The sequence below is a fragment of the Struthio camelus genome, chromosome 19, assembly GCF_040807025.1.
Source record: "Struthio camelus isolate bStrCam1 chromosome 19, bStrCam1.hap1, whole genome shotgun sequence".
NCBI lineage: Eukaryota > Metazoa > Chordata > Aves > Struthioniformes > Struthionidae > Struthio > Struthio camelus.
In genome coordinates this window covers 4,078,808-4,102,868 of record NC_090960.1, presented here as the reverse complement: position 1 = coordinate 4,102,868, position 24,061 = coordinate 4,078,808, and the positions used below count along the sequence as shown (strand labels likewise).

Here is a 24,061-nt window from a genome sequence, read left to right as displayed (position 1 = left end):
AAGCGGTCACTGTAGGAACAATTTACTTCAATTAGCAAAGGAGAAAAGGATCCCTAACACCAAGAGAGAAAATCCTGCTATAAAGCCTGCGCCACAGTTCTCAATCTGGCAGTCAAACGCCTGTCTAGGAGGTGACAATCCACTTCCCTTCCTATTTTGAAAGAGTTTGATGAGAGTACTATGGAGAGGAAAACTTTTTTAATATGCAATGCAACGTCATAAAATGAAAGAGGTAACAAAGCACTGACTTAATGACACTGTTTGTTTAACTAGCAACAGGCCGGCCAAGTTTGGGTCGCTTGGGAAATAGCATCCTCATCAGCAAATGCAATCTGCCCCAATTAAATATGCCTTTGTGGGAGAAGATCAAGCAGAATCATCGAGGGAGACAGAATTAACGTGAAAAAAGCTCCTACATTTCACCGAACATATGGTCAGACTTACGAGAACGCTGTAAAAATTGTGCCCTATGTCATTGGCTGAAACATTTATTCGATGCCACATGCCAACACTAACGAAACAGAGTGACAAGCAGCCTTGGCATCTCGCCCCGCTGGAGCACCACTCCCATGGGGGAACCAGTCGCACAGTGTCCGCGTGGGATTTTCAGAAATGCCCCTGGACATCAAATCCCACTGGGAGCGGTAGAGTCCCCCTGGAGACAAGTCCCCCTGGAAATGCAATGGGAACACCGTTTTCATTGAACCTCTCACAATGCAGGAAAAGGTGGCACTTCACTTGCAATGCATGCTTCTGTATAGGATAAGGTTTTTCTTTTAATCCTAATTAAATATGTCCAGTGGAATCACGAGCCCGGTTCTGGTACGAATACGACACAAGTGGAACAGAAAAGCAGCCTGCCACGTCCACCGGCCACCCCGCGGCGCCGCGTGCGCAGCCTGGCAGTTACGCTCACCCACGATGCTGGGAGCTATCCAAAGCATCAACTGGAAAACGTGAACAAGAGGCAAGAACGCGCAGTTCAAAGAAGGAATTATACGCAGGAGGAAGCAGATGAGCTTTCAACATACAGGCAAACACACACTGACACAAAATCAACAAGTTCTAAATACCGTGTTTTCAGTATTTCCCTCCTGCTTGGAAGGAGCATGGACACTCGGCGTGGATAGCCTACCATGCTAAACCCGCTACGGGCTGCCTTGCAGCAGCGGGCAAAGCAATCCCACCTGCATGCCCAACTCTGGATGTCCGCCAGGATAAACAGCGGTACGGGAATATCTCACGGCACCGCACAGAGCAGGCGCCCAGCTGATGGGACCCTTCCCTTCCCCTCCCTCTCTCGCACTAATTTCAAGGGCTGCCTTTTTCGTCTCCTTTCGCGTTTCCAGTGCCCCACTTTCAGAGCTCTGCCTTTTCGGATTCCGCGGATTTGAGCGATCAGGAGCTGCTCAGAGGAGCTTCTCGCACGCGGCCAAACCAGCAGAGGAATGCTGACTGCTTTTTCTCTCTTTTCTTTTTGCCCCCGAGGAAGGCACAGTTAAGAGCAGGACACAGAGATTAATACGAGCAATTTGTAGGGCAGTTCAGATCATTGCAGCTTGCAGCTGGTAGCCAGTTGGGATGAAAGGATTATATCCCAGAGGCAAGAGACCAAGTCCCTTGTGAGCATATCTTATGTCTACTGAAAAAGTTAAAACACAGTTATTAAAAGAAATAAATACAACTGGCACAAGAAACAGTCAGAAGTACACTCTCCAAACCTTTGTAATATCTATAGCCTCCCCTCCCGGCAAATGCAAGGTTAGAACTGAAGGTGTTGAGGATATTAGACGGAAGAGAAGGGGAAAAGAGTTTTTAATTTGAATTCTTCCGACTCTGAAAAGCAGTGTTTGTGCTGCCGCGAGGTGGCTGCTGGTGGGGTTGGGTCCGGCATGGCAGGCAGCGGTCTGTGCTGGCAGAAACGCTGCCCGTTAATCCTCCCGGCATCCATCCCCTCCGTCTCTCTTGACTGGTCAAGGAGATACAAAGTCTTAATCGATTTCAAGCATATTATACCACCAGGACCATAAATATTTATGGCAAAGTTCAGCACCTCAATGAATATTCTTTACTAGAAAATCACTCTCTCCGTCTGACAGCGGTGGTCAAACCTGCGATTCCACCAGCTTAACCGCTGCACGCTTCTCACGTGTCATACGATACCAAAAAAAAAAAAAAAGAAGTTAATTCCAGGGTGTCGTACAGCCAAGGAATAAAAATACTAACTTTTGCAATCATTAAGGAAGGAAAGCAATGTTTTACAGTACTCCTGATCCAGAACTGTGCTCCCCCCCAGGAAGCGCGTCAGGAAGGAGATGTGGTGGGAGCGGAGAGGGCGAGGGCTCCCCCAGACCCCGCTATACTCACCTTTTCCCTAACACTCAGCAAAAGAGCCAATTCTCTACTTCTGAGAAACAGCGTTTTTTTTTTCCTTGCCAAGCTCAGAGGACTATTCTAATTCCAGATACCTTACTCCAAATTCGCTCCTTTACCTCCACGCAGCAGGGAACGAGCAGAGTTTGTGCCGTGCAAACGCTTCCTCATTATAATCTGTAACAAATTCTAGCCCGTGAAAATATGCTGAAATGCTCCTGCGAGGAAAATATGTTCCTTACTTTGAAGTTTATCGATAAACAGAGCCTTATTTAGTAATTTATATCAGTCACAGTAATGTCTCAGAAACTAAAGCAAATCAGCCATCTAAATACAAGACAATCTGTTTGTAAGATAATACAAACAAAGATTAATTTCCTCCCAGTTACCAAATGTTTTGGTAAAAGGTTCATTTCTTCATATAAAATTTCCAAATAAAGTGAAATAAATCATTCCAACCCTGACCCACATTGATCAATCTGGGCAGGGATTACACATTCTTGGATGTTAATTAGCACAAGCCTACTGCCGCAGAAAGGATGCTTTTTAATTTGTTATAATGGCTTCGTTTATGTTTCGGCAGGGAGAAATGCAACGCTGCTCTGGGGGCTCTGACATCCCGGTGCAACAGCAACTTGTGAAAAACACAAGTTCTTTTAATACACAATACTTCATTCTGGAAAGCAGGAATTAACAACTGAAAAAACCCAAACTACTTTTCATTCCAGTTTCACAGAGATGACAAAATTCACCTTAGACACTAATTCACTCGTCCGTGTATAAATCGCCTATATTCCAACAAGCATTCCATCACAGCCAGAAATGTTCGAGCCAGAGGCGCCTCTCGCCCCGCGAAACACAGCGTATCCCGGATCAGGAGCCAGCCTCTTGCATTGAACCGGCAGCCCACAAATCAAGACTCTTGAAAGCTCGGTGTACGCAAAGACCAGATTTCAATACTCATATATTTGAATCACTGCCAAATCACCACATGCGCTTGTTTTTCATATTTTATACCTAAACTATTGAAATACAAAAAACATCAATCATATCCAGACAAAAAAATCCTCACTCCTGGCTTGTAGTTCTTTATCACAGTGATTTAAATATAACTGTTTCTCATAATCAAATGTACATTTTGCACACAACGCAATTAGGCTCGTGTGTGAATCTAATTTTCAGTATTTTGGCTGCTGGAAAGCAGGGCAGGTGAACGCACCAAGAAGCATACATCTGTGGCCTCGAGAGCACGGCTACAGTTGGGTGAAAGCACGTTATTTTGAAAGAAGGGTAAATTGCGGTTGCTTTGGCTGTTATTTTGGTGTGAAATTTTCCTGATTTTGAATTAAAGAGGGGCCCTGCCTGGTATAAATCAAGGAAGATATTTTTATTCAATCCCAATTATAAGTTGTGACGGAAGCAAGATACTGATTGAGGAGTTACTTTTTTGGGATATTGGTAAGTCACAGAAAACTCAGGTGAAATTATGGATTTATTAAGTCAAGTCCTGATCTTATAGCTTAGTTCAGGCTTTCAATGCCTGGAGCTTTCGTAAGAACAGAAGCAGTAGCTCATGGAAACTGCGTACCATTTCCAAGGTATCGCCTGGAAAAGACTAAAGCAGTTCTGCAGGGAAGCTGGTGAAAAACTACAAAGCCTCATCAGTCCCTTCTGAAAATCAATGACAGACTTGTGATTTCCCGAAAATGCTGCACAATTGTGTGTGTGTGTGTGTGTGTGTGTGTGTTTGTATACACAAAATGTATATATGTGTGTATATATATGTATGTATATGCAGCTGAGTGAACCCACAGAGCTGTTTTCTCCCAGTAAGCACTATCTTTGCAACAACCTCCGCAACACCCGTTAACTCCCTCCGACTTCACAAATTAAAGCACAAAGAATTGTATATTAATGCTTCCAGGCTATACATTTGAAACCGCAAGGTGGTGATCCTGTTAATTTAGTCTTTTGCTAGTATGAACAAAACTCTAAAATTCTACCTCATGTTTTTCAATCAACTAGATATTCTTTAAAATAGAGCAGCATTACTGAAAACGCTGTATTAATTCACAAAGGTATTTAATAAACCTGCAGAAGTATAAATGGTACCACCCACAAAGCATCCAGGTTTACAGCTATCAAAATTTGATGGCATGAAATGTGTACGGACAGTTTTCATTCGAGAGACTGTGAGAGTCTTAGAACGGTCCATATTTACCTCTGGTGCGATGTAGTCTGGAGTGCCACAGAAGGTCCTGGTTGTTACTCCATTTAACATATGTTCTTTGCACATTCCAAAATCAGCAATTTTAATGTGTCCTTCTGAATCCAACATCACATTATCTAACTTCAGATCCCTATGAAGAATCACAGTAAGTTAATGTTAACGTTTAGGATCAAGCCCGGCCAACCTAACTACTACTGCGTGCGGGTGAGGAACACGCGTAGCTCTCGGGGCAGATGCACGTGCACCGCAGCCTACAGCCCAAGGGCCCCCACCACCGCCCTGCAGACACGGCAGTACGTAAGAATGACCACAAGCCGTGAAACTGGAGAACTAATGAAGAGATGGCTGTATATGAAAATGAGCACACAAGACTTTGGAGCAGGTAAAATTATAAGAAGTGATGCATGAATGCACAAGATAATGTTTTATAACTTCAAGGGCTTTCAGTAAAGCACAGACATCAGGAGAGCAGCTAAGTAAAGTCATGGACTCGGTTTACAGCACAAAACAACACAACAAAAAGGACGCTACAACGATTGCTTTTTATAAAACGTTTTATAAATGCTCTGAGAAGTCAAGCATATTGTTCCTTTTAAGATTTTAAAAATATTTACTAATGACCTGCATCAGATTATACTCACCTATAAATAATCCCTCTATTATGGAGAAAGAATAGCCCAACTGAGATCTCAGCTGCATAGAACCTGTACGAAAAAACACCTCATCAGATTTCTTATTACCTCATGATTTTCCTCCGACAAAATATTTTGGGAATGCATCAGGGCAAAGAATGATAACATTAGAGTATAAAATTTACATTATAGAAAGATGGCATAAAAGACACCTTACTGCAATTTGACTTTAACAGATGCATTTAATTTAGAGAATTTGATGATAAAATAATGCAGGGAAAAAAAGTGGAAATTTCTGCCCAGACCAGAAAAGCCTTGGTGCAGCTGGAGCACAGCATGTTTGCTGCACTGATCTGATGGCGGCTGGATAGGTCATTATCTTTAATCACTTATCAATACTGCATGCATGATGCAGCTCAATTTACATTGCAATTCATATCACATTAAATCATTTATAGAAATAGCATTCCTTTATACAGTCTGTTAACAGATTAATTACATAAACCGAATTAAAATGATTACCATATAAAATATAATTGCTGGATGTCGTTAAAGGATATATAATATTGATGGACGTTTGAAGCCAGTTACTGTGGAGCCGGGCAAATTATAAGCAAGAAGATGATTTAAAGACACGATTAATTTTTACTCTAACCTGAGGAAGAGGAAAGCTTAGCTCTGAAACAGGGCATCAGAGCTGGCTGTGAACGTGCGCTCTGGCATATGCGCCACTGGCATAAGTGGTCACAGAGCGTCTTAGTTTCAATGGCTCTGTGGCAAGCTACACTAGCTAGTATCCAAAAGTGTTCTCACACCAGCTAGTTTTTATTTAGCAGCTGCTGCAATTTTTGTTTTATATCACAAATATTTACATTTAGAAGGCTTCTCACTTAAACAAGCCATATATGATTATTCATATGAAAATGAGAAATTATTTTATCTTGTATAAACTACAATTTATATTGTAAGGCTGAGTCTTTTCTACCGTCTTTCCCTGTAACGTTATTTCAAACTGAAACGTTCTACTCGCTTTTTTATACTCACTTTAAACAGCAATGCGAGAACACCAAATAACATTTTAAAATTCCTCTGGCCTTGTTTAAATGCTTACCACTTGTAAAGCATGCATTGCATACGTTTGTTTCTGCTGTACTGTTTTAACGAAAAGGCTTAGCTACCTTTGTCATATGTTTGCAAACATTTTCAAAATAAACTTCAGCCTTTGGGTCTTAAAAAAACACAACCAAAAAGGTCAGCCGGGACTTCGGCTTTAACCTAGGAAGACTCTAGTAGTTAGTGTGCTCAGGAAATCTAATCCTCCTCCAGCGCAAGATTCCGACGATGACATGATTTAAATGTATAAACATGAAAACTCACACTGCTTGTGGCTCCTTAAACTTTCCTACTTGCTGAATGTGATACATGAGATCACCACCATTCACATACTCCATAACAAAATACAGACGGTCCTAGGAGAAAGTATTAAAGCAGCACACAAATACATTAGACATAATACTAGATATGCATTCATCAGCAAAAAAGTCACGGTTATACTATTAGAAAGCTTTAAAGATCATTGGGGTTGATTGTCTATTCTGGCTAAACGGACAGATGAGGAAATGGAAGTGGAATGAAAAACCTGCAGGAGAAACGCCTGATGCGGGCTGCCCAGGGTTGCCAACTTTCGTGAAGCAGCTTTGCCTATGATTTGTCTGCAGCATTCCCAGAATTGTTCACATACAGTCCTGTCTGAAAAATCCCTATGGCTTAAAATAAATGTGAAAAAAAGGTAAAGATGGTTGAAAATTCTTGCCTTGAGGCCATTTCCAATCCTTCCTTTAAGTTCTACTTGGGAGGGTGGATATAGGTTTTGATTATCAAAAGAAGGCAACAAGGGAAGTATTGATAGGGTTTACAAAAGTATCAGATCGTGAGTCCTGAACGTTATAAACTCCAGTTTTCAGATGACCAGAACTGAGCTGTTTCAACTGACTAAAGTAAAAATACACCAATTACACTCTGCAGACAACTTCTACCTTGCATTTCGGTGGCCGATTTTGGACACCTAATTTGAAAATTCTGGTGGGCAACATTATGACAAGCTTATTTTCTGCAGTTATAACATGATCCAGGTAGTGTAAAGGTTCATTAGTAGTCGTCTTTCCAATTAAAGACGACACATTTTTGGCTTCCTCTCAATTGCCTTTATTTATTTTGAATAGGATCATTATCCTGAAGTATTTAAATAAAGTTCTGCTCCAGTCTTCAGATGGGAAAGAGACTCATTACTAAGATGCTTCAGTTTAACCTCTCCTCCCTCTCTTTCCTTCAGGAGCATCGATTGGAAAAAAAAAAAAAAAAAAAAAGCCTCTAATCTTCCAGTAACTAAGACTGCAGAACATTTACATAAATTTAAATGCCATGATTTCAATCGATGAGCCATGGGCAAAATGATTAATTGGCTGGATCACAACTATAAAATTTAATTTCTATATGAATTGTCTATTATAAAATCCATCGGCAACAGAAGTGTGGAAGGAAAAAGAGCAGCTAAAAACACTAACAAAAATTCATCAAGTTTTTCTACAGTCACACAGTTTACGCCTTTTCTTCTCTTTCTTATCCAATTTCTCATTTTGATAGCTAATATTAATCCTCCAGAATCGTTCATAGCACCAAGTGCAAATTACTGAACACTTACAAAAACATGAAGTACATGAGGCTAAGGTGTTTGTTAATCATTCATCTAGGTCTTTACGTGGCTCTATTGTTCCTGTATGTGATCATCCAAAAAAATTATTAATGTGTTTTTAAAGAAAACACTAGATGTTTGTAATTTAAGATTTTGCATTTAAAGGAAGCTGAACAGAAAGATTAAACAAAGTGTTTTTTCCTTTACTGATGATACTATTTTTTTTGTTATTACTAATGAAGTCACATAAAGATATACAAAATTGGAGGGAGACAGAAGCCTATTTCTTATTAGAAGCTCTCGTTTTATTAAAGTAATCTTCCCATTGTAAGTGGAGGTTGGAAAAATATTTTAGAAAGCAAAAAATTTCCAAGTGCATTAGTTCCCACATTCATGCTTTGTTGAGGTTCATTATGTCCTTGAATCTATTGCATTCAGGCCATTTTCTGTTCAGGGATTTGCAGCCATTATGCAGAGTTTGAAAATGCCTCTAACAACACAATCCTCTCGAAATGGTCACAGGATGACATGCTTTATTTGTGGAATATTACAATGTTATTACTTCAAACAAACTGCCTGTTGCCTTTTCTTTGATTAAAAAACACTAACGATTTAAGAGGTAAGGTACATGGAACAGTAATAACTGGGAAAATGGCAACATATATCTTCTCGCTAGCCCTCAGCTCCAACTCTTCATTTCTGGGTAACTAGTTCAAGGTTATTGCCTTCAGATGCCTACAAGGTGAGACAAGAGCCTTGATTTCTTGCAAATAAAGGCCTGTGGACATCTTGGAACATTTGGAGAGTTTGCAAGTGTCAGGGTGTCCGCATGCTCACACCAAAAAACCGAAAGCACACCGAGAATCACCTGCCTCCCACGGAGCTTTCCACGCGATCTAAAATATGGTCGAATTGTACCGGCCAGACCAGGATGCTGCCGGGGACTGTCAAATTCCTCAGGCAGGCTGTCTCTGAGCAACGCGTTGCAATGCTACAGTATTAGCATTATCCCCATTTCAAGTATTTACGGGGAAGGAAATGCTTTCCTCCTTGCCAGGGGTGCCAGAAAACTAAATGAAAACCATCAACGCTGATTCATGACTACTCATCTCATTATATAATAAGAGCCATTAAGATTTTACAAGTACTACTCTCAGATCCTTAAAGGTATTTAGGAACCTCCGGGAATCTGGGCCTAAGGCTCTGAGCTCGCAAAGCACACTTACTATTAAATTTATGACTTATCACATTGGCCTGCTCAAATCACTGTATGAAGAAAAATCTTTAAACCTAAGGTCTTAGGTTTAAAATAGAAGTATGTTAAATGGCTAAAGATAACTGCACGGGTTATCTGCTTCTTCACTGTTTCCCATGTGCAGAAGCCCCGTGATATACAGGTTGGATAATAATAAATGTTACTAAAATGATAAAATGCACAACAATATAGTAGGGAAAACATCAAGGTGGCAAGAAAGACAGAGGTCACGTACAACTGTTTGGAAACAAGAGTGAAGCTGTGTTAGAAAAGCTGGCTTATCCTGCAACGCTAGGACTCGTTTTTCAACCATTGTACATTCAACGTCATCATCCTGAATCACCACGTCTTTTTTCAGTATTTTGACTGCATAGAGCTCCTCTGTCCCCTTCCTGTCTGCCAGCATCACCTGCACAAAGACAAACAACAGGGTGAAAATCTTCCTACCTGCCAAGCAAGGAAGGTGACTAACGTGCCCAATGAAGAGCACACGCGGCAACCCAGCTTTTCCTTTTATTGCCGCAGGCTAACTTGATTGAAGCTCCAAAAGTATCATCTTTACCCACCCACCGCAATGAGCTGTGCTAGTCGTTTGAAACAAAGGCTTCCCTGTGAAACCTGCGCCCACACCCCCTGGCAACCGCAGGCGCACAGCCCCAGGGCTGATAAAAGGCTAAGCCCCAGGTGAGTTCTTCAATAAAGGGCACTTTATGATATAACTAGTTGTTAAAACAGCCCGAAAAATAGCAGTTCTTACTTCTGACTAACAGATTTCAAATCTGGTGTTTCCCAATATTCATTCTTAACTGGCAGACTGACCGAGGTAGTAATGCCAAAAAGCTAGATTTAATTTACCTGAAACTGCCTAGAAGCGAGGATCCCACAGTCAGAAACTGCTTCTTACATGCTGTCTGACAGCCTGTGATTGAAGCAGAGCGGTGTCCCCCCGCAAAGCGCCAATCCCGACTGAAGCCTGCCAGTCGTTAGGGAATCCCCCTACTCTGCGTTCCAGAAAAAAATCCTCCCTCAAAAACGCACATCCTCTTGACACTTTGTTCTCTTCAAAAGAGAATTACTCATGCATTGCTTCTCAAGGAAAATGAAAAAAGAGAAAAGAAAAAAAGAACGCGAGTGGAATACTTATCCCGAATTCTTACTTTTCCAAAGCTCCCCTTTCCAAGAACCATGAGAAAGTTGAAATCTGTCAGCTTCACCCTGTCCAGGTTGTTGGATGGGACACTCGAAATCCTGTCTTCTGTTGGAGTAATGACTTTGTTACCAGCAGGCCCAAGTTTGGCTTTCTGAAGAACACATACACACACACAGACACACACAAAAACAGGGCAGTAAGAAGAGCGGCCGGGTTTCTCAGCAGAACGGATCATTAGGTGAATGTTACAGTTGTAGATGACCGTATCGGAGGCGGCATTCGCAGGAGAAAGGCTGCATAACAGAATTCGCAGACACAAGTTCAGAGACTCATTCCAACAATACTTTCAACGTTATTGAGTGAATTAAAGTGGACAACTGTGTTCATGTATAACCAGATAAAAGCAGATATGCTTATCTGGTTAGCAGAGCAAAACCAAAGCAGAAACCAAAGCCAAAGGAAAAAAAAAATCACTTATTCTCATGCCAAAAGCAGGCTTATCTGGTGGTTTGGTTTTGAAATACAAGAAGTGCTCTTTTAAATTGTCATGCTATAATCTACATAGTACTTTAGGTTATAAACGGTATCTTCAACACATTCTCTTTTAAAATGTTATATATAAAGTCAGTCTGCATAGCAAGTGTTAGGAAATCTTTGACATGCATTAGGAAAAACAATCTTCATTAAAATAAAAACAACATATGGGAGTTAATGCAGATGAATATGGCCACTTTCAAACTAGCATTACAATCAACTTTGATTTTCAATCAAGCGTTGATCTGAAAAAGGGAGGAAGGGAAATATTACATACAAAAGTTCTGTCTTGGCAAGACAGTCTGGTTTGCAGAAGGTTGCAACAGTCTCAGTATTTCATATGAGACACCACATAATTGCTCAAGTAAGTTGCATTTCAAATCTCAAAGTTAACAGAAGAGAAAAAAGTAAGACTCACCAAAAGATAATGCAGGCTACAACATAATATCCCCTTTTTTCCCCTCAAACTTATCCCACATACCAGCAGAAGCAAAGCCAAGAAGTTTTAATAATAGCATTACTTTGGGATGTAAGTGCTTCTTCCCAAAAATCTAGTAAATTGGCCTGGCAAATAATCTCTCGTATGTTTAATATGCTTTGTGCCTTTGACGTACGCTTGACATTTAAGGATAACTGCTTTTCTCACTACAATGCAAAAGGACAGCAGCTGCGTATCAGCATCAGTTTACGGATAAAAAATTGAAGTCTAGAAACTCAAGTTTATTTGAAGTCACACCATAAATCACCTTAAGAGCTTGGCCTGCAATATACCCTTTGGGGGCTCCACTGGCAACTAGAAGATAAAAACTTTTCTCTCCCTTGACAAGTTTACAGACTTCAAGAGTGAAGGGGCCCGCTCGGCTGAGGCCGCAGCCGGCTGCTCCTGCAGGCAGCGATGCCCAGTAACCCCTCTCACGCACTAACCACGCTGCGCTGGAGAGGCACGCTCGCACCGCAAGGCTCTCCTTGCAACGTTACGAGCGCAGAAAGACTCCTATACCCTGCCCTAGGGCTATGAATTTTAACTGCTTTGATTATTTATTCTTCTGTTTGTAATACAGCTTAAAACACGGCCTTTCTTCCATTACTGTTATCACTCGCTTGTATGAAAGCAGCGCTCAGAGCTGCCAAGCAGGATCACGTACTGCACAAAATCTTCGGAAGAGGCAGTCCAGGATGTTTGGCCTGAGCCCCGGACCCTGCACGGCACCGTCCCTCGGCCGATGCCACCGCTGGCGCACGTGCCCCGTGTCTTCAGGGGCGCTCTGGGCTGGCCCAAAGCTCCCTGCCCGGCCGCGGCGCGGGACTGAGCCTTAAACGAAACAAGCAGAACAACCCCGACAGCCTGGCCTTGTACAAGAAGAAATAGTTTAAACAAGCAGCTTCTCTGGTCACGGCTTTAATTTTCTCGTGTATTGGGTCTCAGAAAAAAGTTGACGGTCTTGCTGTGCAAGAAGCAATTCCAATATTCACCTTTTTACCAAGTAAGGGAGAGCCAAATCAGATGGACAACGCTAGTTTGCCTTTTTATACTTTAAACCCCATCGGGTAGGTCATCGGCAGTCTGTTTCAAAAACCTATCCTTCGAAACCCCAAATCAGATTTGGCTCCAAGGCATCCTGCTCCTGCAGGAAGCAAGTCAGCACTCGGCTAGAGAGAGCTTTACTGATTCCTGCCCTGAAAGGCCCTGTGAGACGCCAGGGCGCTTCTCCCCGCCACGGGTGCAGATGCAGCAGCGAGCTGCTGTGCCCTCTGCTGCCTCGCGGAGCAGGAGACAGCCGGCTCGCGCGGCTTAAAGCATCTGGAAGCTGAAATCAGCAGGATCAGAAGGCGGCATCTTAAAACACTACGTAAGAAGCAAGCCAAGGCCTCTCTGTCCCCTCGCCAGGAGATGTTTGGATTCAACGCGCCAGAGAGACATGCTGCTCTGGCTTCCACCCCCCTTTTTTTTTTTTTTTTTTTTAATACCAGAAACGTCTCATTTTCAGGATTCCATTTTCCCCACCGTCGGCTTGCGGAGGACTGTTCTGACCAGTGCGGGGGTGTATTTGGATACCGCAGGTAACGGCTACACCAGCCAGGAGCTCACCCCGACTGTCCTTCAGACACGAGTGAGCGGCTTGCGGCCGGTTATCCCCGCACTGACCCTGGGCTTCTCCCGACTCTGGGAAGGGCTCGCTAGCCGGAGCGGGCCGGGACGCCGTGGGAGGCGGCAAGGGCTTGCTCACATTTAGAGGGCAAGCCGCTACACAGACCTCATCTTAAGCACCCCCCGTGAATTTCAGCCCACGCGAGCAACCACTCACGTTAGAAAGATAACCCAAATCACGCCACAGCCAAGGAGGGCTCCCAAGCGGCACGCGGCCCCGTGAAATTATGGCCCTGATGGCCCTACCGAAATTATGATAATCGTATCGGAGGCCTGGATTTCCCTTCGGCTAGGCTGCTGATCGTTCACTCCTGGGCCCGAGCAAAGCGTCTGTCACGTTCATCATGCAAATTCCTTTGACGGCTTTTTGGCTAAAGGTCCTAGTGAAAGTAGAGCGAAGTCTCCAAGCTGGTAAACAAGTACCGGGAGAAAAAAAAGGAAACGAGAATCATCCCAAAGAAAATATTTCACAGATGATCTATTAAGCACTTCCGAAATCACTACGACAGCTTGCTTCAGCTATGACTTAGCCTCAGGCATAGCATTTTGTCTTCCTCTTAGCACTATTTACAAAAATTTCCACAACAGTGACTGGAACAAAATTAGGCTATTTGCACAGAAGCAAAACTAGGCAATCATGTTCCAGACATTACAGATTCTAACAGCACCATGAATTTTTTGATGGGACAGTAGGAGCTTGTTAGAAAACAAGCCCTGAAAGGGCCAGTATCTTCTACCTACTCTCCAGAATTAGTGTTGTTCAATTCATCCTTAAGTATAAACCTAAACGGAAACATCGCTTATGAGCTTGAGGGATGTTTCTATACTCCGCAGAACTTTGTGGCTCATCAAATAGCTATATCAAAAGCTTCTTGGCAAAGCTAAAGGTTGCCTGCCCAACGGTGGTTTCCTTTGCAACGGCTACTACAGACAACGTAGCAACTCCTTCAGTGGGATGAATGACAACTGCCGCAGAGCTAGCAAATATTGTTGAACTGAGTCTGAAGAGGCAACAGGTCATTTATTACAGAATAAATGGAATTATCCCTTATTGCCCCTTTGTGGTAATTTCAAAGCTATAATCTCTGTAATTGGAGGTGAGAAACACGAATGAGCATTAAGAAACACTTTCGATAAACAACTATCTTGCTCGCTCAGACGATACACGCTATTTTCTTTGGCAAACACAACTGAAAGCCTTCCTTTTATTAATGCGGCAGATTTTAATTATTGTGACACTTACCCTTCTGCTCTCAAGAAAAGGATGCACAGATCTCAGGATCAGTAAAAATATGATGACTGAAAAAAATTTGCTTCCAAAACATGCAATGTACTTTTAACCCATAGTAGGCTACTTTCCATAAGCAGACTGCTCCTCCGTGCATCGGGTGTGCAAGGACTTTCAATAAAAAAGGAGCGAAAGGATTGCACGGTAGCATTCCCCAGATACATATTTCTACTGCTACAGTAGAGCGTCTTGAACTTACAACTCAAAAACTGCCAGAGGAGGAGAACTTACCCCAGAATAAGGTGCAAGACAGGAAAACTACTCAGAAACTCAACAAATGATTTCTGGTTGTGACTAAAGGATTAGGCAAGTTACTCATATTTCTTTAAGTTTCAAAACTATTTCATGTGAAACTTCAGAAAGTCTATGAAGTGAACATATGTTGTGCCTTAATGCAAGCAATGGGTGAATGCACAGGGAAACTATTTTCTTGCTTACAGGTTAAGTAAAGATTTGGGCAAATGTTTAAATGTTTAAAATGTTTCAGGAAAAACAAAAACAGCTGGCTGGAATTCACTTCAGCATCTAGATATGACTTTAACTCACCCTCTGGTAGAATATTTTGTTGGATAAGCCCGCTGCAATGGTTTATTGATTATATACAATGTGATGACTATCCACATATGAATTTTCGTTACATACAGGAAAAATGAGCAAACCTCAGAACCTACAGCTCTACAAAAAATGGCCTAGCTTTAATTCTCATTAAAGAAAAAAAAAACCCCATTATGCTATTGTATTTGGTTTCTGAAGCCAATATACAGAACCAAAAATGTTTTTGAGTATTAAGCCCTACAGAGATACAGATATATGTACCCACTTCAAGAGCCAGGCTTCTCTAAGTATGCATCGTAATATGTACTACACATTTTTGTACTCTTCAAAGAATACTCATGGTATTAATTAGATTACCCCTTACAGGAGAAGGATAACTGAATTGATAATTGTTGCTAATAATTTCTCAGTACAGGTACAACCGATCAAATAATTGCTCTTTACTTATATCAACAATATTTTTTGATGTTCACATTTTTTGATATTAGCTTCCAAATATCATAATCACACAGCTATGCCATAAAGAGGTAATCAAGTAATTACACTGCTTCAAAAAGTTATTTATATTGATATATAAAAATATATAACATATACCTATCCCTTGAAAAATAAAAATTACCTACTTCTAAATGATTCTAAACAATTCGCGTTGTTTTTTCTGGAAACAACTCATTTATTTTGTCAGGGCCACTCAAGTCCGTAAGACCTCCGCTTTCGCAGCCACATACTGCTGTAAGCTCGCTCACCTCTGCGCTAGCTAACATCCCTCGCAGATGAAGTCCTGGAAGATTTTTTAACTCCTGTGTAGCAAATTCAGAATCATGCACATATGCATATAGATGAAGAAATTTCAAAAGATTACTGTGAATAGCACTCTATAGTATAAAACTGAATTGCTTCTCTCCGTCCGAAAACGTTAATTTATTGCTATAATACCTATGGGAAATAATTTGCTGATAAGATACTTTGCTAGAAAAAACCCACTCCCCCAGCTTTTTGCATACCTTAACCTGTGGGGGGATGTTGTTTTTTTCACGTAAGGTACAATTTTTATCTCATACTTCAGATGGGGAACAACAAACCAAAATTGTTGCTAAAATACATTCAAGGAGAGGAGCACAATAAAAATAAATAGACTAAAGAAAATATTACATTACCGATGCATTTTAATTTGCATAAATGAGATGCAGAAGCACTCAGCATTACTTTGACTGTTACCTCTGCATCCCAGGATTGGCCAGGATGAATAGCTTTACTGTTTATTAGAAAGGAAGAAAATCTGCATGAGGCTTCTGCTCAGTTAAGGCCAGCTTAAGCACTCACAATTGGCCAGACTGCTCGGGTGCTCCCTGCACCGGCCTGGGAGCTCCTGGTCCCTGGAGAGGGTGCTGTCAAACACTGCCCAGATCTCTGGGGATCTTGCATCGGCCCGTTATGCCCTCTTCAAGCTCTGGTCTTACCAACAACCTGAGAAAGGTATTTTCTCGGGTTTGTTTTCTAAACGCACCCAAGGTAGTTATCCTGAACAGGAGCAGACTGGTTTTCTTACAGCTGGATACAGTCAGAAAAAAGGAATGATTGGCAAAATACTCACAACGGGCAGGAAGAAGAAAATCTGATCGGAGCAAGCAGCAGCTAACCAGAAACAGCCCACTGGTTGCTGCTCAATAAAAAGCAGTTCTAATGCAATTACTAAAATACTCCACATCATCTTGGGACCTATTCATCCTTACAGCATCGTATGAATCATGCTTCAAACCATTTTGTAGCTTATACGCAGCAGGGTTTTGTACAATATCAGGAATGTCATAGCTTGCTTAAATTTGCCCACTTCTTGACTCCCTCAGCATACTGTACACTATTTTTACGTCTTCTCCCATGAAAAACTACTGTGATTTTAAGAAACATGGTATTTCGCCTCTTCCTCACGTGACTGAAGTTGCAAATAGCAGAATCCTACCTGAATCCACCCATTTTTATCTACTGACACTAAAACTTGCTGACGTGAACCATGGCATTCCAGACACTAGATTTATTTTAAATTTACATTTGGACTGTTTGGATTAATATCTCTGATAAAAAAAAAACAATACTGTCACAACAAAGCCAGCTTGCAGCAAACAAACCAGGAGAAGAGCATGTTAAAGATAAATTAGTCTGCACTGGTAGCAGAAGAGTTAATCTTAAAAGAAAACAAGACATGCACATCATCTTACTTCCTTTGGTTTGGACGCACCTTATCCCGGCCAGTTCTTTTACCCTGAAAAAGGGTAAAAGGTGAGACACACCTTTCACCATAGGTGAGACACACTTTATATATTCAGCCCAATATCCTAAATGTGTTTCTCTATGGAATATTACAAAATATACGTTAAAGCATGTTACACTGTGTTACACTGGGGAGTCTTACGGAATCCTCCATCTGGTTTTTGAAAAAGATATCTCAGGTTTCAAGGCAAAAATATTTTCAACTGTTTTTCAAAAATCTAAGTGCAATAACTGCCCTTTTAATCAGACACACAAAAAATAGCCTTCTCCAAATCCTAATGGTGAGCGTGAAGCAAAGAAGAAAAAGGAAGTGATTTAGGGGACACTAGTCCCTCACTGCACCCAATTTTCAACTGCAGTAAACGGCTTTTTTTGAGTCTTTTTAGGAATCTTTTCAAATATTTTACTGTGAAGACAATTGAACAGGACAAAACAATAAACCTGAACCTTGTATTGCTGCCATCCAGGAAATATCTATAGTCCAGAGGCTTAGGAATTACACAGCAAAATCATGAAATCAGCCATTTTTCCCATTAGCAGGCAAGAAGTAAAATTTGCGGAGAACACGACAAAACGCACACACTTTGCGTTCCCGCCCTCGGCGCGCGCGGAGCAACGCGCGATGTGGTTATCGCACTCGCGCGCTGTCTCCCTCCTTCCCCAGCTCTCCCCCACTGCCGGAGGCACCGTTTAGCTCCAAAAAAAAAAAAAAAAAAAAAAGGGGGGGGGGGGGCATCAAAACTGCCCGGCCTCCTGCCACCCCCCATCCCTCCATCCCGCCCCACGCGTTGGCTGGGAGACGTATTTCTCCGTCGTCAAGGCAACGCATCCTGGGCTCACTCACGGGTGCCCAGCGGGGAGACCTATCGCTTGCACCTCGTCAAGAGCAGAAACCGGTAAATGCAAAAATATTTAACAAGAACGCGGCACCGCGCGGGCAGAGGTGCACGCGTACACCGTGCACGCGACTGCTTAGTAGCAGCGGCTTCTCGGCACATGTCGCCTGTGATTTACTGGCCCCGCTGCCCCCTCCCGGAAACAAAATCCACCGCTTTGTTCCCGGCGGCGGCGGCGCCTCCCTGAGCTCGACATCGCCGCTTCGCGCTGCAGCCCAGCGCTGCCTCGCTTCTCCTCCGCCCGACTGCGCCCAGCCCAGACCGCTCGGCCCGCGTAGTCACACGCGGCTATAAATAGCAAATGAATAACGTAACAGCGGAGAGCAGCGCTGTCTCCAGTCTCCGTTGCAAAGCACCACAATTTTGACGGGAACGAGGGTCAGAGGTCTATGGATGGGCAGACGAGGCTTGCTGCGGGCCCTGCGTGGGGACCCAAGACTCTTCTCGAGTTCAGCAGAGCAAGAACGTCCCCTTCCCGCGGCCCGATTCCTCTGCGGCCCCCTGCCTGCACTGAACTCCCTCTGCACTTGGGCAAACTGGCATCTGGCCCTTGTATTGCCTCCGTCCAGCCCCTTCAGAGGAACCGAGTCCCGTTCGGGATGCTGACCCTGTCACCTGGCTCACTCACCACGACGCTCACCCCATCTCCTTCTCCCACCACAACAGGTTTTCACCCGTTCTTCCCTAGACCCCAGCAAAACGCTCTGCACATGTCCCCGGATCGTGGAAAGAGCCGTCTCGCATTGGCCTTCCTTGTTCCCAACCTTCCTGTTACCCAATTGTTAAAGTTACCCAAAGTTATAGCAGAGCTGCAGGTAACGTTCACTGCTCGCAGCATGTTACTTAAAGAAACGATAAAACACGTGGTGAGGAGGCGGCTAAGGCAGGGTCTGAATAGTAACGTCCAAGTTGCACCACTGCAGCCTGGGTTTCGCTTGCAAGAGTGAAAGTAATGCTCAGGCGTGCCCACCTCTGCCTGGACTCGACGCGTCAGACCAGCCCAGCATCTCCAGCAAACCTCAGCAGACGCCACTGGCAGAACAAGTGAAACTCATACCAAGGATGGAAAAAAGGAGAAGCTGAAGTAATCTGTCAGTCTCAAGGAAGGGCAAAAAGCTCTACGTTGGTTTTCCATCATGCCAGCTCAGCGGGGATTCAGGTCGACCAAACAGGCTCAGCCATTAGTAAGTGTTTAACAAAGTAAACAAATTCAACAAATTTCAAGTCAAAACGTGGAGGGAAAACCCTCCTGTTCACTGAAGCATTCCTCATCCCTGTGGCAGCTTGTTTCTTGTATTATTGCATTTCCAATTCCATGTAATCATAGCTGCTGTGAAGAACTATCAATTTCCTAATTCGGGTGACTTAATTATCAGGACACTGATAATTTGAAATGAGAAGAGTTTACTCCTTAAGCCCCAGCAAGACCTAATACTTTACCAGGCTGAGTTTCAGCTTAATATCAAGACCCGACGCCAGCTTATAATTCGTTAGCCGCGAGTTTTGTAGCCATGGAAACGAGACAGAAAAGAGCAAGTTATAAGCGAGGCTGGAGACGACTGAAGCAGCCCAGCAGCTCTCAGCGGAGAGCCAACGGCCCCAGCGCTGGTCCCCGCGCGGGGGGACGGAGGCTGGGAGCCTCCCGGCCCGTTTCAGCCCACGAAACACGCGCCGCGCAGCTGGGGGAGATGTTTTTGTGACAACAGACCCGCAGACGCCGGCGGCGGCGCCGGGGCTCGTCCCTGCCCACCTCGGTGAGGTGACGCCGACAAAACCGCCTGGCAGCAATACTGAGAAAACGACGTAAAACGTACTGTAACAACGCCCACTTGGCTCCAAACTCCGGCGCGCAAAAGTCCTTCCAGATAACGGTACGGTAAACAGCTGAAAGAAAAATTCTTCTCATTCCCATTGCCAGGACAAAGGCACAAAGAAAAACAGGATGTTTCATAAAAATATAAACGGGGAGGGTGGTGTAACTCCACCTGAGAACTAAATATGGCCTATTTTATTTGTCTTTACTGTTACTTACCCCTCACTTCCTCTCCTCCTCCTCCCCCGAAATTTATGTCACAGTCACCCTTTTAGTTAGTAACAGCAAATCTATTTAAAGGACTCGCATGAAAACATATTTGTGCCATATGCAAAAAGGCTTAAAAATAGCTTTTTGCTGAAAGCAAACAGAGGAAAACCGCTGCCGAAGCCCCACTCGCCCGCCGCGCTGCCACGACAGCGGGGCTTCGCTTCGGCCGATCTGGCTGACAAACAGCGGAAGAGAAAGCAGCGTCTCCCACCAAGAACCGGCGGCTGACGTGGTACGATTGCCCCGCGCCGGCCGGCCGGCCGCCCGCGCCGGGGCTCCCAGCTGCCCAGAATTCGGGGACAATCCTGCTAGGGAGGTCCCGTCGCCCGCCTCGCGCATCGAACGGCCGCAGATGGCTGAATATTGGGATCGGGGGGAAAAAAAAAAACATCAGGGCCAGTTAATAAAGGGGTTGTGTGAAAAACTTAATACTGAATGCTATCAAAATATCTAAATCTATACGTGCAAGCACTATCTCATTTCTGCCAGGACTGTTCCGAAAGCCAGCCTGGACTTCATTTGATAATTTTGTATTCTTCACTGCCCCCGTGTGGCTTGCAACACTGAGAGGAAAAATTATTTTCTCAAGCTCAATGGGATATTCGGTAGATAAAGTCTCTTTAGGATACAGGCAACAAAAGAACCGTAACGGAGAGGGGATTAGTTCAATATATGGCAGAGCACCTGAAGAGCGCTGCTAATTTTGGGGGGGTTAAAGTCACATGCACTACTTCTGAAATTTATTTTACTTTTTCCTTGTTGTGTAGAAGTCAAAACCATATAAAGAAGCTGAGTAAATGATTTCTAAAATAGCCCAGTTTTTCTGGGCTTAAATATAAAGGCAAGCACAGAAAATGTAGACAATGGAGCCAAATGCCTATGGAAAACGGTCCATGTGAAATGGGATACATTTATCCTAAGAACACGGGTTTCGGGGGACATCAGCCTGGACAACGGACCTCTCACTGTGAACAGCGAAGTTCAGGGAGGGAAGAGTTTCCAGTTACCCATTTGGCACTGTCAACATGTTTAATCTGTTTAATAATCTTGCAGCCACCTGAGTCTACTTTGTTTTCTGCCGTTACTGCCAAACACTCTATCCCCCGCGACAGAGGAGTGGCTAATTAGATGAAACGTAATCAAAGCAGCTGCCTAGGAGCAAGAGTCAGGAATTCTTGCAGAAATCTCCTGTGAAAGTGATAGTAAAAGAAGCAAATATAATTATATTACTGGGCTTACAATCCATGCTAGAGCAGCAAATCCCCGAGTGTCAGAAGAGTTGCTTTTATGTACACTCCTCCATTTTTCAATTGTGCAAACTGCTGCTCATCTGCAACAACAAAAAAGCTAGGGAGAAGAATTTGCTTTAAACATAAAACCTATTACTAGTTGGCCTTTCCAATATGCACAAAAAATAAAATTGTTTTCTAAAATACTGTTGAAAGACTGCAGCTCTACCTGATCTAAGCGCAAGTCCCGCGATCCCTTCACACACCGCGGGCACGAAAAGCTGCAGATGGGGACTGATTTTAAAACGCTGGGACTCTGAATCCAGGTCTTAACATGCAAAGCAACTGCTTAGCACACAGAGACATACACGCATACACACACGGAAACACAAAGATGAAGGTGTTCTCAGCATGATGTCGTCAACACAAAAAATCTATTTGAATATACGCTTTGCTGAGGGGAGCAGCATGAACACACATTTTAAAGCAATTCCCCCCCATATCTGAAAATGTTCTGAACAGAAAGATCTATGCTGACAGACTTGCTCCACAGCATTCTCAAATTTCTTATGATTTTTTAAAATGGTGTTTGTACATTTTATTTATTACCAGTTCAGAAGTGTCACATTATGCTCAGGAACAGAGCCTTCCTTGTTCATCTGCTCCTGCTGTTTCCTTTCAACTCCAATCTTGTAAACTTGGGAACATAACCGCCCCAGCAGTCCCACATAAACTGATTACTTACAAAATTATTTGCCAAGACATGCTAGCATCAGTGGTGATTAGCTCGCAGGATGCAGCATGCAGTGATGCTCCTGAGCTTGGGTTAGTGATGCTAAGTCACTGTCAGCAGCGAGCACAGTGGGGCTTTGTAATAATTTAGAGAGAAAAGAAAGGCGGCAATCAAGGAATTTTTTTTTCCCCCATGAAAAACTGTAATTCCTGAGTCTCGTCTTCGCATCAGAACATAGCTCCAACTTTCTTTACGGTAACTCAGGTCCACAGTTCACAAGGACTAAGGATGAATGTTGCCTATGAAGCAGTAGCTGTATTAAATTGTTCAGCTCTTTTTTTTAGGTGGACTTATCTGACGACAACAAAAATTGACCAAGGACTTTTGTCCCCCTGCTAGCTGTCTATGCTTCTAACTCTGAAAATATATTGATAGCTTACAGCAGAGCATTTCAAGGTCTGGGTTTTACTCCTTCAGTGATAACACATTTCAGATGTTACTTTGTCTTTATCCCGGACACATTATCTCAGGGTAGCTTTTGTTATGTGCCTGCTTGATACATAAAAGAGGCTTTGCAATACACTTTTGCTGAGATTTACGACTTGTTTTTCTGTCGTGCTTGCACATCGGTAAGGCAGGGTCTAATTGCAATTACTACAAAGTAAGTACTCTAATGCATACATAAAGCTGCATAAAAAAAGTGGATAGATATTTACTGAAACCGTCTGTAGACTGTTTTGGACAAAACGGTATAAAAAGTATCTAAACGATGCTTTTAACACCCCTGGCTTACAACAAGTCTCAATGAAACCAGCAAGTAATTCTCTTTTCAAATAAGAGGAGGTGCAAATCATTGTGAAAGGACAGTCCTCTTCTGTGGATGCTTTGCTAAGGTGGAAACACTAGGTAAGTGATCAAGGTTAAAAAAAAGTCAGCCACTGATTGCATAACAAATCCCATGATTATTGCACTAGAAAATATTTAGCAATGAAAAAGGATCTTATTCTCTTTTTTTCAGGTGCAGTATTAAAAATTTGGTAAAATCATGGATTAATAACATGGGCACCTTTGCAAAAATAAAATGTTGATTTTTAAATGCAGTCTTTTAAATTCTGGGCTATAACATTCATACTGCCCTTGAACAACAGAAGTAGTAAAAATACTTATACATTCCTATGTATTCTTAAATATGTTCTTAAAACAGTTGACAGCACAGGAGTTTCAAATTTCTTTGGCCAAAAATGTAACATAATCAATGTATGAGAGTGAAAGTACGATCTGTGTCAGCAATCTTTGCCCTAATAAAGCAAGACCATTTGTTAGAGGTACACTACATGCAAATTAAAAGTCCCGATACATATTCTCAATGCTGGCACTTGTCTTTTATGGAAATAATCGAGTGAGGTGAAGTGTCAGTGAACTCATTAAAATGGGAAGTTAACAGGTGAATTAGTATTTCAGGTATCAAAGCAACTGTGCATATGGATAATATACCCTATGGTATAGTATACCCCAACTTACATATACAAACATATGTATGTAGTATATTATACCATAATGCATGCATGCTATACATTATGCAAGTTTATCTGTTCGAATATACAGTGGGCGTGTAAGTATTATCCGATCTACAGTTCCACAAGCGTCTTTCAAATTAAAGATGCACTATTTCCATGAGAAGGCGGCACTCATTTAACTCATCCCTCGACAACGAAAGGCACTCTGCATCTGCTGAGGTTCGACGACCGCTTTTTTGTAAGTAAACTTGCAGTCTTGGAAATACTTTGTGGCAAATTACAAGAGATGCTTACTTCAAATAATTTTTATCCTTTTAAATCAACTTAAACTAGGGAATAAAACAAGTGCATCCTTAAAACACAGTGAAAATGACATTGAATTTAATAATCTTCAAACATTCATAGAGAAGGTTTTGTGAAGAGAGACATGTATGAGAGCACTGAAGAGAAAACTACCTTGAGGCAGTGGGTATTTAC

General features: G+C 42.7%; 1 protein-coding gene across 3 annotated transcripts in view; it reads right to left on the bottom strand.

Annotated features, from left to right (window-relative positions):
* The window catches only part of PRKCA (protein kinase C alpha), a 166,635-nt gene that overhangs the window by 18,719 nt on the left and 123,855 nt on the right, over positions 1-24,061 (bottom strand). For all 3 annotated transcript variants that reach the window (XR_011135498.1, XM_068913761.1, XM_068913762.1), the window contains 5 exons: positions 10,340-10,483; positions 9,418-9,591; positions 6,613-6,704; positions 5,245-5,307; positions 4,595-4,733 (listed from right to left, as the gene is read on the bottom strand). Coding sequence is in view for 2 of the 3 variants with exons in the window: in XM_068913761.1 (XP_068769862.1) it covers positions 4,595-4,733; positions 5,245-5,307; positions 6,613-6,704; positions 9,418-9,591; positions 10,340-10,483 (612 nt within the window). In the remaining variant the exon portion in view is untranslated. The remainder of the gene's footprint in view (positions 1-4,594; positions 4,734-5,244; positions 5,308-6,612; positions 6,705-9,417; positions 9,592-10,339; positions 10,484-24,061) is intronic.